General features: G+C 33.8%; 2 protein-coding genes across 2 annotated transcripts; one reads left to right on the top strand and one right to left on the bottom strand.

Moving 5' to 3' along the window:
* Positions 1–329: 329 nt before the first annotated feature.
* On the bottom strand, positions 330–2,712 carry LOC108336546 (receptor-like protein Cf-9). The gene has a single exon (XM_017573023.2). The coding sequence runs from the start codon at positions 2,685–2,687 to the stop codon at positions 348–350; it is 2,340 nt and encodes a 779-aa protein (XP_017428512.2). The 5' UTR covers positions 2,688–2,712; the 3' UTR covers positions 330–347.
* Positions 2,713–7,491: 4,779 nt separating this feature from the next.
* LOC128197862 (uncharacterized) lies at positions 7,492–10,565 on the top strand. The gene is made up of 4 exons (XM_052880693.1): positions 7,492–7,633; positions 9,609–9,952; positions 10,333–10,360; positions 10,459–10,565. Exons 1-4 carry the CDS (start codon positions 7,492–7,494, stop codon positions 10,539–10,541), a joined length of 597 nt encoding a protein of 198 aa, XP_052736653.1. The 3' UTR covers positions 10,542–10,565.
* The last annotated feature ends 4,270 nt before the right edge of the window (positions 10,566–14,835 follow it).

Raw genomic sequence — 14,835 nt, 5'->3', positions numbered from 1 at the left:
ACAAACTAAATTATATGCCTAAAACTTATAAATTAAAAATTTATTCATAAGTTAACTTCTAAACTTCTTTTGTCAAAGAACTGTGTCATCTTCACTTCTTGATACATCTTTTGTATGAACAAGACAATTTTGCATTAATCATGTCAACATATAGGTTATATGCATCCAGGACAATGTTGATCGAAGATTGAATGTTAGTTTACCTTTATGCATGCTTATGAAGGTTTAACATTTTACGCCATGTTGAACATAATATGAAATTTATTGAATAAGATTGAGTAAAGAGAAATTAAAACTACAAAAAAACATATGGGCACGTAAAAAAAACATATTAAATTAAAAGTGCACTAATTTCTTCTCCAACCATTTGCATGATTTGCTATGTTTGTTCTTATGAGTCTCACGTTTAACACAACTTCAACAAGTCTTGCAAGCCATTCGAGTTTTCCAACAAAGAAAACATTACAACCTAATATTATTCCAAAGATCATCCCACATGCATATCCCACTACAATGACTTTCCATCCAAATCCTGATTCTTCTTTATCAAGTGTTGAACATGGTGGCCTTTCTTTATCCTCATTGCAGGATTTCGACAAAGGAAATCCACAAAGCATTGGATTTCCAACATAAGAATTATTTCCAAATGTGTTAAATTGTCGTCCTGTAGGTATTACTCCCTCAAATTGGTTTTGTGAAAGGTTTAAGACTGCCAAAAAATTCAAATTTGTCAAAGACATGGGAATCTCACCCTTCAGTTGGTTCCATGAGAGGTCCAACCATTCCAAATTGTTTAAATTACCCAGTGATAATGGAATGGTACCAGTGATTCTATTGTGTGAAATGTTAAGCCCTATGAGAGAATGCAACTCTCCAATAACTTTGGGTACTTCTCCTTCAAACATATTATTTGATAAATCAATGCTTGTGAAAACCGTCAGTATCCTCGTGAGTTCCATGTATAGCCCTTTCATCACAATCACTATTGAATCATTATATGAACTATTATCACCCAAATATTTCAAACCATTTTGATTGTCATTCGCATCCTTCATTCCTTGAAAGTTGTGGATGTATGACACTGGCAAGGGTCCGGTAAAATAGTTATCAGATATATCAAAAATCTTCAAACTAGGAAATGGAGGTTTGATGCCGAAAGAAGCGATGACACCATGGAATTTATTTGACCGTAAACTGAGTACCTGTAAATTTGGCAAAGTTTCTAACCAATAGGGGAACGTATCCTCTATGTTATTATTTCCAACATCCAAAACTTCGAGTTTTGTGCAATGAGCCAAAGCTCGTGGTAATGGTCCCTTCAACTGATTTCCATTCAACTTTAGAGTCTTAAAGGCATTTCCATTAGAAAAGTTATCAGGTATGCTTCCGTAAAGGTTGTTGTCTTGCAAATCCAGCGCCCAAAGAGAAGGAAATGTTCCCCAGCATTGTGGAACAAGTCCTGTCAAGTTGTTGTGAGCCAAGTTGAGTATAGAAAGGGTGCTTGCATTGCACATTGCTAAAGAAATGTCCCCACTCAACTCATTATTTGAGACTAAAAAGATTTCAAGGCCATTAGGTGGAATTGGAATATGTCCTTGCAATTTGGTGATTTGGGTTGGAATGGGGCCAACTAATTTATTATATGATAAATCTAAGAAAGAAAGTTGAGTAAGATTAAACAATGATGGTGGAATAAATCCATCAAAATTGCAATCCCGAAGTTCTAGCAAGTTAAGAGACTTCAACTGACCAATGGAATCTGAAATGTATCCTGAGAAAGCAGTTCTAGAGAGAGACAAGATTCTTAATGGAGTAGTCCAATTAGACTTGGGAAGTTCACCTCTAAGGTTTTTATTCCATGACAGATATATTTCTTGGAGATTAGGTAATTTGAGGATGTTGGTGGGTAATTTCCCTTGGATTTGAGTGTCCAAGAGGACGAGAGAAACCAAAGAGGATGACAAATTGGTCAACAATAACAAAGAACTCTCTCTAATAAAAGACATGTCCATGCCAAATAAACAAATCTCTCTTAAATTAGTTGCGTTGTGAATGAGTCTGTTCCATGTGTAATCATCAAGTCTCATTCTGGAATACCTTTTGATGGGATCATTTAACGAGTCGATGCTACCTATAAGAAGATATTCTAACTTTGACAAGTGGGAGATTGTGCAGGGAACATCACCAGTCATTCCAGAGTTAAGTAAATGTAGATGCCTGAGGTTGACAAGGTCACCGATTGTAGAGTGTATCGAAGATCCAGAAAAATCATTAGAATCAAGTATAAGTTGTTGAAGGTGTCTTAGACTGAAAATTGAGCTATTAGGACCCAGTAGCTCACCTCTAAGATCACTGCAGGAAATGTATAGACCGATCACATAGCCTGACCTGCTGTCACACGTGACCCCATCCCACCTACAACAATCTGTCAAGTTATTCCAAGAATTCATATTTGAAGAATCCGAGGAAGAAAAAACATCTTCTGACGGAAAAACATGAGATGAAAAGTTAGTAAGAAATGAGTTTTTGAATTGTAGTAAGGCAGATTTGTCATGAGGGTTGCACAACAAACAATTGTAAGAAGGAAAATGAAAAAGCAAACAATGAAAGATCATGAAGTACGAAAGTAGAACCCATCCCATTTTTCTCACACGGAAGAAATATGGATTTGATTGCAACCAATTCATTGAGTTTAATCTATATATAAGAATCTCGGCTGCAGACATTGTTAGCCACTCTTCTTTTTTATGATTCTTGTAATTTTTTATATGATATTTTTTAATTTACAGAAAAATTAATAATACTTAATTTAATTCGTATATCATTGAACTAGTTCCTCAATTTTTATGTTCTTGAAATTTCTCAGATTAATTTTTTTATTTTTCCTATTTCATATTGAAGTCTTAATCTGGGGAAGATGGCTACCAATTTCCAAAAAGAAAAAGACAAGTATTATGTTTGAAAATTCCAAGTCTTGCACCCATTTAAAGGTCTAAAGTCAGTCCTTCTAATAGAAATGACAACTGAAAATTAATGAGACTTTTGGAATGAGACGAGACTTCAAATGGGTATGGAATGATAAACCATAAAAGCACAGATTTTCTTTGTCACAATTTTCCAACTTCTATTTTACGTTAAAGTATATGAATCTTTACACAAAATATCGTAACAAAAGTTAAATATTAAATCATCAATCTTTCAAAATAAAAAATATGGTAGCAAAAGTTTATGAATCTTGCAAAAATAAAAAATATAGTAACAAAAGTTCAAAAAAAGAACATCAATCTTTACGATTCCTACGAGAATAGGATATCCAAAATCATCAACTTTATCTCAAATCAAATTTATTTTCAGGCACTTCAAATTAAGTTAAAAAAAAACAGTTGGACACAGAAAGTTTAATTAAATAATAGATATTTATATAATTTTATTAAGCAAGGTTAATGATAAAAATGTATAGGAAAATTTTGAAATGGATTTTTCTTCTGCTTATTTATTTTTTTTTTATTATCTTCTCAACACAGAAAACTCTATTCTTTTAAATAGCTTTACAAAGTCTCTCTAAAATCCAATTATATAAAAAAATATTTATGAAAAGAATATATGACTATTTATAATTTAAGACTATCTCCTAAATGACATTCTAATATGTTTAACACGAAATATAAATGTAGAATTTAGAGGTTTTAAGTGTACGAGATAATACATACACTCATCTCAATTTTGAGTTTTCTTCTTATTAAAGTTTTGTCTTGAATAATAAAATCAAATAGATATCTACTTATTGGAAATGAAAATCGGTATGTACATATCCACATGTCTCTCTTCACCCATGTCTCCATCCTTATACACATAATTGTTATAATACTAAAATACTTATAGTTTATTAGGTAATTTAAACATTATATTTATTATTTGATTTGATTTTTAGTTCCGTAATTTTTGCTTACTATAATTCTTTTTATTCTCTCTTAATTGTTTGATTGATTAAAAATTCATAAAACTCACTCATATTTTGTCAGACCTCGGAAAACCCACCTGTTTAATCTCATTAAATGCACTCCAAAACCCTGCACAGATCCATTTAAAACGTACCCAAAACTCTGTAAACTGACGCCAAGTGTCAAGAATGGAAGATTCGAAAATCAGTAGTGGAGGACAGGTGTTTACAGGAGAGCACACGTCCGTTTGGGCGTGGGGCAGACAAAAAGTGATTTTCTGAAAACCCTGCCCACTCTCCTCTGCATGCACCCTCCTTCCAAAATCTGATCTTTCATTTTCCTCCTTCTTCTCTCTAGAAAACCCTTCCTTCTCTCTACTGTAACTTACCTTTCTCTACTCCGATCACCGTTCAGGCACCGTGGAAGCATTCCCGGCGTCTCAAGCTTCATTGTGAACCGAACAGATCTGAGTTCTGAAACTGGTAAGTTTTCCTTATGCCTATCCGTTCGTTTTTCTGATACATGCAAACCCAGCTTCGGTTGCATGCTGTTATCCTGTCTGAGTCTCTGTTGGTTTATTGGATGCTTGAAATTAGTTTAAAGAGGAGTGGAACGTAAGGGTAGAAGGGAACTCAGTCAGATGAAGAGTGTTTTAGTACGTTCGTTCACTTTAAGAGGTAAGGGAAGCTTATTCAATTTAATTCGTATTGTTTGTATTGTGCTGTATGGACGTTCTGTGAGTTGTATGAAGCATGACTTTGTGATATTTGATTTTTGGTATATGATAATGATTATGAGTTGATGTATGAGAAATATGAAAATGTATTATGATATGAGTATATGAAAATATGAAACTATATGCTGAGAAATGAGTTAAATGTAAATGAATTATGAATATAAATCTCTCTATGATAATGTACGTTCGTCATTGAACGGTCCTTGACCGTTCGGTGTTGATAGTAAACTTCTTTGAAATTGAATTCTTTCATTTGGGAAGAATTCTAGTTGAGGACGAACGCCCTATTGTAATAGTGCTACGTTTGAGCGTTCGGCCAAGCATAGATGTCCTGAGTGTTATGTGAGGAATTGAGAATCTTGTAAACATATATCTGGATACTTAGTCATTCTTACCCCCTATCTTCACCACATCTCGTATTATATTTATTTCTATCACGAGTTTAAATCAGTGATGGGTCTCGACCCAAAGCGTTCGTGATGAGTGGCGCTCGGTCTTATACAAAACGCTCGTACTCGTCTTTAATTATCAAACTTGTTGAAATAGCGTTCGTCCAAATTCAGTAAAATTCCTTTTACCGTGTTCGGTCATTGACTGACATTAGGTTTCTGAAATTGAATTATTCTAAGTATGGTTCTCTAATCGTCTTGAGGTGTCTATATCCATTTGATCCGGCCTAGAACCTCTGTACTTAAATTATTCTTTGAGTATTGATCTGAACTTACGAGAGTCAGTTCATTCAACTGATTCAAGTGGCAAATGACGTTCGTCATACATGGTGTGTTATGGTAGTCGGTTTTATTCTATTCTGGAACGGGAGAATTCTCGGACTCGTTCCTCACGTTCGTCCTCGTTATGAAGAGGGCTGAACGTTCGGTATTTTATGCCCTTGGAACTGAAGATGAAAATGATAATAAAGTGAAAGATTATAAAGGATGAATAGTATATGAGATGTTTAAACGGTCGTGGATTTTGAACGAGCGTTCCGGGGAGGAACGACTCATGTATTGAATATTGGAATTGGTAAAGTATGACTGTGGTTACGCTAATGCTGGCAGTTCATCCTGATGTTTCGTGAGTACTCGTCCTCACGTAGAGGAGGGTAGGTCATGTGTGGGAACGGCAGGAGGTCCTAGTCCTTAGGGGTACTTTGGATAGGGCTAACCTCGGGTGGCAGCTGTTGAGTGTATCCCAGTTACTACATCACCCGGGTGCAAGAACGTCTGTAGCTACACAAATTCATATAGTCCGGACAGTTAGTCTAGTATCAAGGTTTGATTGAATCTTATATTGATATGTATTTGTTATATTTGAATGTGAGAAATGCATGTTATTACTTGAATTAAATCAAATAAGCTTACCCTGTGTTTTCATCGTGTTGTCCTGTATATGTACGTCCGTCTTGTCCTTGCAATGATCATCCGTGTGGATGTGAGCAGATGGAGATGCGCTACTGGAAGAGGCACTGGAAGAAGGAAATTTGGAGGAAGAGAATCACATTGACGTGGAAGTAAAGGCCGAGCGGTAGTACGTTCGGTTCGCTGTATAGTTTAGCTAGTATAGTGTGTTGTCTTCGAACGACCACTTTTCCTTTTGCTTGATATAACCGTTCGGTATTTTTGCTTTGTAAACCGTTCGGTCAGTTATGCTTATATTGTACATCTCTAATGTTTGTACCTCGTTTTGTAAGGCCGTTCGGTCATGAGCGTACGTTCGACTTTAGTGTATTACTGAATTGATATGTTAATTAATGTGATTATTCTATTGTATGGTTTATTACTGTATTTATGGGATGTTACATATTTTCACGGTGTTTAAATATATATTTTCTCTTTATGTGGTTTCTTTGAAATGGTATAATATATTTAAAGAAATACAAACATCAACATCATTGGATTAAATAATGTATAAAACACATATTTTACTATTGATGCACCTTTTTTAATGTTTTTATTTTATTTATTTTTTACATAAAAATATTTAACTCTCAATTTCAAATGTTTAATTACTTAAATCCTTAGTTTATTATATAACATAAAAAAACTCATTATTAAATAATCTTTATTTTGCAAAAAAACAAAAACAAAAGTCATTCTCTCTTTTAATTGTTTAACCTGTTCAATATCCATCAAATTTACTTTGATCTCTAAGGTATTTTTTCCCTATCATAAATGTGATTACACTTATTTTTTCCTTAATTTTGTTGAAATGGTATATTACATTTTAGAAAATGAAATCATAAATTTCATTCAATCAACACATTTCATCACCTTTTACACTTTTGTATTATTATTTCACTTATAAGGTTTATGTGATACTCTAATTTGATATTTACACATTTGTAATTTATTTCTTGATATTTAATAGTGAATTAAAGAATATGTTTCGGTTATGGACTGAGTCATTAAACACCTTCACAATTTGTCCTTCCTCGCCATCTGATCCTGCTCCTTGTGTCCCTGGTTCGTTATTCCGGCCGGTGTGTACCTGTTAAAGATACTCTGATGCCAAAGTCAGTAGTTGAACCATTCGGTTATCCAATACAACAATGGCACTAATTAATGTACAGTAAGTGCGTCCACCTACCTGTTACCTTTGACTTACATTTATAGTTTTCTGGCGTGGGCCTAGGATTAGCAATGTTTTAATCTCGGCTCAATCCTGATCTAGTAAGCTTAATTCATAATTTGTCTTAATCTCCCTAATCATTATTCATGTGTGCTTATGAGATCAGCTGTGCATACCGGTCAATTTTCCTCTTTGCTGACCGGACGGTGATGTCTTGCTTGTGAGCAACAGAGATCGTCCGACCATATGGTACAGAATATATGTATCCTTTTTAGATGTTTCACCAAACTATCTGAGTTATCTATATTCTACATCAAGCTACATGGACTCCTTATCGAGCTTTTTGAACTCTCCATGTACCTTATCGGACTATTGTTAATAGAAAATGGTAAGTACATCCATTGCACGTAGTAAGTAATAAATAAAATTCTTTTTATAAGAATTTGTTCAACGCATGACAATTTTCACAATTCACAACTCAATTAGGCAACAAAATTTACAAAAACACAAAAAAAACTCTTTTTGTATTTTTATTAAACAGTTGGTGTACAACAGAAATTTAACAGAGTATATACAATTGTCAAGACTATAATTCATTCACTTCATTCTCATGCATTTCCAAACATCTCAATTCCATATATTCAAGTTAAAATCAACTCACAATTTTATTTAAATCCTACTTCTAGTGACTTTCTATGGTTTCAATTTCTTGAATCTTCAACAAGCAACCATACATTTGTTGGGAATCCAAGTGTGAGTCCAAGTCCCACATTGGATAGAAATGAGAAAGTAGAGCAGTATATAAAGGTGAAAGACCCATTAACCTATTGCCTTAAGATTTTGGGTAAAGAGTGGTATCGATCCCTTATATAGTTGACTCAAATGTTATTGGTGTTTGTGTAACCCACAGGTAACCTCCTCCTCGATAGACCCAACAGTGGTATCAGAGCCGATGGTTTGTCTTGGTGATCGGCTTAGACGAGTATCATGATCCCTATACCGAAAGTCTTCCTGGCAAAGGGTATTCAAGTAAGCAAGTTCCGTTAAGATAGTGGAGGGAGAGTGTACCTATGTGGAAGGGACAAGACCCATTAACCCATTGCCTTAAGGTTTTGGGTAAAGAGTGGTGTCGATCTCTTATATAGTTGGCTCAGATGTTATTGGTGTTTAAGAGTCTTAAGATTACTATTAAATAATGTTTTATCCCTATATACAAGCTACATTAAGTATTCAATTTTAATTATAGGTTTAAAAGACGTTTTCCAACATCCAATAAACCAAATATCAAACTATGGATAGTCAAACTAAGACAAACATTAAGCATAAAAATCAAATAGTAACATAGAATGATAAAACATCATGAATGAAGGAAAATACCCAAGAAGAACTTAAAGAGTTTTCTATAACAACCTCAAGAGACTCTCCCAAACATCCAAAAGTGATTTTTATTCTTACAAGTAAGAAATGAACCAACACCTTTACAAGAAACATAATTAAATAATTCATCTTAACATGTCTTTTTTAGAATAAAGAGTGCAGACTCCACTAGTGCAGAAATGACCTTTAACGTCACCCCTTAGACGTCGGATCACACAATATCCAACGTAAAAGATTGACCGGTGGCATTTTGGTAAATAAGTTGGCCTTGGTGACGTCGGTTCATGGGGGGGCCGACGTCTATACTTTAAACCACGTCAGTTCGTACAATTAGACGCAAAAAAGGAAGCGCCAGAATGTGAAAAATCATTTTTTTTCGCCATTTAGACGTCGGATCCCGCCACACCGACGTTCAGATTGTTATTGAGACGTCGGTCCCCCTTACATCCGACGCCTAAATGGCCTGACAGGGTAGGTGAAAAGTTGTTTTGGACGTCGACTCCCCTTACATTCGACGTCTATATACACCGTGAATATTAATTTTTAAATCGTATGGACGTCATATTATTGAGGTCTCCGACGTTTACTCGAGAATAGACGTCGGGCACTAGGGGCACCGACGTCTTGATTCTTGTTAAATCAGAAATCGCGAACCCGCAGTTACGCGCACTTCATCGTCTTCCTCCTCACCTTTTCTTTGCGCGACATTGCATTTCCAAGTGCGTTTTATCTCTTTTTAACCATTTAAACTTACTTTTACTCCGATTAAATTAGTCTTTGATGAATTATCTTCCATTTGAACCGATTAAAATGAGTTTTCCTTGTGTTTTGGTGTCGTTTTTCTCATGTCTTTGGAAATAATACATTTTAGGGGAGGTTATCTTTCGGTGGTTTTCAAACCCCCAAGTAATTTTCGGCGGTTTTTAATAAAACCGCAGCTATGTTTTTTATTTTTTAAAACTTATTTTTTATTAGTATTTTCTCAGTCCTCTTTCTCCCTTTTCTTGAACCTTCCTTTACATCTCTCAGTTTCCAAACTCATTTTCGCCAACCCTACTTCTTTCCCGCGCCGTTTATCTACGTTTCTTGGATTTCAGTTCGCGTCTTGAAGCCTTCGCGTCTCGAACGTTGTTCTTCACGTTTTCTGCATTTCAAACAAGACGTGGAGTTCTCGCGCAAGGAGCATGGCAAAGGAGGAGATTTAGGTTCGGTTTTGGTAGAGAGGAAACGCAAGTTTCGGCGGCCAGGCGCGACCTCCATCCTTACCGTGCGTGGTGGGTACCACGGCGGTGACGTCTTCACGGCGCAGGGATGGGCTTCGCTAAATAGGGTTCGAATCATGTTCTTTTTTTTTCTGATTCTTGTGATTTGGGGGTTAGGGTTTCGAAGGGGATTTTGAAAATTCGTGTTTTCTATAATTTATGAAAACTGGTGAACTTATCATTCTTCAAACCTAAACTTGTGGAGTGGTAGATCTTGAAAGTAGGCACTCTATGAGTGGCAGGCTTTTTGGAGAGTTGGCTGATGATTTTGATGAATGTTCTTCTACTTCTACTCGTGTTGCAGTTAAGAGGATGGATATTGGATCGATGCAGTATAGCTGTAGATTATTTTACTTACTAAAATGCTTTATGTTTTATTAAATTCTCATATATTAATTTTGTTGTCTGTTCAAGTTGGATTGACTTTAGTCTCTCTTGTTGGTTGTAGGGAGATACATGTTTCGACCATGGTGTTTGTATGCAAGAGCAACAATTGATCACTGGAACATTATGATGATCGAGCTTAATTAAGACAATAAAGATTTTTGACTTTAGTCTCTCTTGTTGGTTGTAGGGAGATACATGTTTCGACCATGGTGTTTGTATGCAAGAGCAACAATTGATCACTGGAACATTATGATGATCGAGCTTAATTAAGACAATAAAGATTTTTATCTCAACATGAAACTTTGCTCTGTTATCTTCACATGAAAGGCTTCAGAGGAATGAATGGATTTACTTTTAGAACATATTTCAATTACAATATATAGGATTCGTACGTACTTCGTTTCTTTGGTAGCACCTTGAATAATATTAAAGTCAACAGTTCTAGACAGATTTGTATTAATGTAAAGTTTCAAACTTACCCCTACTTATGATCTTGGTGTCAAAAGTTGCATCCATAAAGCTATCTTCCCTTCTCTTTTACTTAAATATTTTTAATTCATTTTTTTAATCTCTTATTGATTAGCTCCTTCATCTTCTACCCAGAATAATTATATTATTTTTGTATGCAAGGGCTTTACAGGGAAACTAAAATGAAGTTGGTGCAAAGTGTGCAAACGGTGGGTGGTAGGAAGGTTTGGGAAGCAGTGGTTGGATATCCAGGGAAACTTTAGGTTCTATTATGTTGGCATTCTTTATTTTCTTCGCAATTATTTTTCTGGCTAAACATTTTGGAGTGGGAGTTCTTGAAAACATTTTTCTACTTTTATATTGGGAATATATTACTGAAACTTGAAAATTTTATTGAATTCATTAATTTCATACTTATATCAAGTTCTTAAAGGGGTTATGATAAACAAAGATGTGGTTATGATAAACACTTTTCTGCTTTGTTTTTCAGGTAACAATTTGCTTTCAGGACGCAAAAGATCATTGTAGGCAGGTGTCATTTCTTTCCTTGTTTGAGAATATGATTAAGTCATGTGTTATAACTTATAATCATCTTAGTTATGGTTGAACTGTGATAATGTACTTTGAAAACTGATTGATGTTATATTGTATTAGGCTAGGCTCCTAACTACAGGTGAACTGTAGTAAACTAAAGCTATCGCAGCATATAAAACTGATGAAGTGTCTGCTCTCAGATATTCAGTAATCTAGAATATAAAAATAATATTTTTCTTTTCAATTCTGAAACCATTTTTATCTATTAAGAGTAATCATTTTATTTTTTATGGTTGTAGCTTTCTTTGAAGTCTGAACCTGAACGTAACCATAACCCAACTAAAAGAAAGACAACTCCAAATGCATTTCATCTCCACACAGAGGTTCATTACTTCCCCATAGTTTGAAACTGTAGTGTTTTTGATCTAGTTATTCTTATACCAACATTCTTAATCATTACAGGAAAGAGGTGCTGAGAAAGAGAAGAAATTGATCATGGAACTTCTGCACAAAGAGTTGGAGGAGGAAATAGCAAGGATTCCCAAGGCTAATCCATACCCTTACACCACCGATTATCTTGTGGTACATAATTTTGTGGATCAACCTTTTTTGTCTTCGTTTGCTAGTTGAAAAATTTGATGAAGTGTACTCTGAATATCATTTGCAGATCCCACCAAAACCATGATAGTTAGAAATTTGATTAACTGGTTGAATACCCAAATTTATATAAAGATCCAAATTAATTGGTTGAGCACGATACCACGCCTTAGGTATCTGTAAGTTATTTCATTTGCATTCAACTCAGTTTATGCATTGATTGTTAGGATTCTAAAATGCTTTCACGGTAAGAGCTCATGGGAAATGCTTTTTTTCTTTGATTTCAATTTCAATTTTTTTCTTGCAGTTTCCATCAACCTTGTTTTCCTTCATTCTCCTGTTGCTTTTTAGTGCTGGTTTGGTATCATTCTGAGAGCAGGAAGCACTTCAACCCCAGGTTTGAAAAATGTTTATTATTGGTTTTTTCTTCTTGTTATATTAATATATGTTTTGGTTTTGAAGGTGCTTTGTTCATGTTGCATCTTAGTCTCCCCTGTCCTATTAAGGTTTACTGTTAAATTCTGTTGTTTCCTTGTTAAAGTTAAAAACATAAAAGAAAGATGAATTTTATGCGTGAAAATTTTCCTATAATATTGGAAAGATGTGCAAAAATAGTTATACATAGCCTATTGAAAGAAAAATCATAAAATATAAAATATTTATATAATAAATTATGTTAAATACTAACATTAATCATTTGCAGATTTTTTGTTCCATGAAAACAGAATTATATTTTCTAACTTAGGTTTCTCAAATATGGTACACATTCAATAATTTGTATTATTTAGCATAGTTCTACCTTTTCAAGTGATTTAGCTTTAACGTAGTAGGTTGAAAAAATCATTGATTTATTCATGATGAATTATCCTTTTTCATTATTTGATTAGGTAATTTAGAGTTGATAGGTTTCATTTTGATTGGATGAATAAAAGCATGACAATTAGTAATACTATAGCAGAAACTCTGTTCAAATTTCATTGATTGCAGGGACAACATATTTGGTAGTATTAACGTGTGGTAATGGGCTACCAAGAGTTTCACTTCCCAAAATGGCAAGTCTATGATTTATTGCTAATGAATGCCACTTGGTAAAATGGTAGGTGGTGGTTTAAGTTGCTATAAAATGCAAGGATGAAATGATGTTGAATATATTTGATGATTAAGGAAGCAAGTTCATTTTTAAAAATTATTGATTAATTATTATTTTATATTGTAGGTATATGATAGATGAACCATATCAAATGACGATGAAAATGATGAACAAGAATAATGATGAAAATGAAGAACAAGAATGATGATGAAAATGAAGAACAAGCATGATAATTATTATTCAGAATATTTTTTGATTTGTTATGTAAAAGATGTTTATTTTTAATTTTTAGGATTGAACATATATTATTTCTTAAGTTGAAAAATTAATTGTTTTTAAAATTTTAGAGTTTATTTTATATTATAATAATTACTTTTGGTTTTTATATTATTCTGGTTTAATATTAAATATATTTTATATTAATCACATTAATCAAATAATTTGAATAATAAAAAATTAAATTATTTTCATTACCGGCAGTTTTAAAACCCCAACTACATAAATCAGAAAATACTTGCGGTTTTTTACTAGCTCACGCAAGTTCCGGCGGTTTTTCTGACCTCCACAAGTACTGGCGGTTTCTGTAAAAACCCCCGCTAATAGCGGCGGTTTCTGAAAACCCCCGCAAAAACTATCTGAAATTTTTGTGACGGTGATTTTCTCAGTGGTTTTGTCAACCGCAGGAAATGTATTTACCAGGGGTTAAAACCGCTGGTAATACTGAGAAAAACCCCTGGTAAAATTCCTTTTTTTTGTAGTGGTAGTAGCATCTTCTCCCTTTGCTAGTTTTCTCGTAAGAAAAGCTTGCGTCTTTTGGATCTCTTATAGCATTTCAATCCAAAACCGAACCTAGGTCCTTGCCTAGTTATCATGTCATCGTATTCTTTTTCATTGGCTGTTGGAATGGAACTAGGCAAGGACCCAAATTCGGTTTTCGGTTGAAATGTAATAAGAGATCCAAAATACGCAAGTTTTTCTTATGAGGAAACAAGGAAGAAGGTGCTACTATGCTACCCAAAGACACGAGTTGCAGTAGACGTCGGTTAATGCCATATCTGACGTCTATAATATCCTTAGACATCGGTTTTGATGTAATCTGACGTCTTTATAAAGTCTGACGTCCCATTAATATCACTCATGAAAATGTTGGATCGAAATATAACGTTAAAAGTCCAAAATAACATACGTCTAAAGTTCTTTATGCACTAGTGTTCATACACAAGTTATTAGCACAAAAAGTTCAATCACATCCATTTAGTTTGAGTTTACCTTCGAACCGTGTACTCAAGTGTGATACAATATGAGAGAAAAAAAAATCCTAAAAAATACATAATTAAACATATTTGTGGTGAAATACTAAAAATAAAATATTAATAATACTTATTTCTCACTATGAATATGAAATGAATGTGGTCCTAACTCTTATTCTTACACGTAGAAACTTCCAAAGGAACGAAAATATTGTGTCACAATTTTCCAACTTCTAATTTACGTAGTTTAAATCAAAATTATCGATGTCCACTATTCTTACAAGTTGCTAAAATAAATATACAATATTTTTGATGATATGTATACAAAATATACTAAAATTATAATAATATATATATATATATATTAAGTTACATATATTAAATAATTAGTGGTTAAAACATTTGATTGCATAAACTATTATTTTTATTGTCGAAGAACCTTTTTTTCCATCACAAGCCATTGTTTTTAGACTAGATTTCTGCTATCCCAACAAAAACAAATTAAAAAAATTAAGATTTATGTTCATTCTTGAAATATTGACAACATGTAATTGAGCAAGAAAATAACAGTTTGTGGCGAAAATCTCCACCATCAGACAAAGTCTGTCCTTGATATTTTTTTATA

Source organism: Vigna angularis, chromosome 7 (assembly GCF_016808095.1).
Source record: "Vigna angularis cultivar LongXiaoDou No.4 chromosome 7, ASM1680809v1, whole genome shotgun sequence".
Lineage (NCBI taxonomy): Eukaryota > Viridiplantae > Streptophyta > Magnoliopsida > Fabales > Fabaceae > Vigna > Vigna angularis.
Note: the sequence above shows the minus strand (reverse complement) of the source record. Positions and strands in the feature narration are given on the sequence as shown.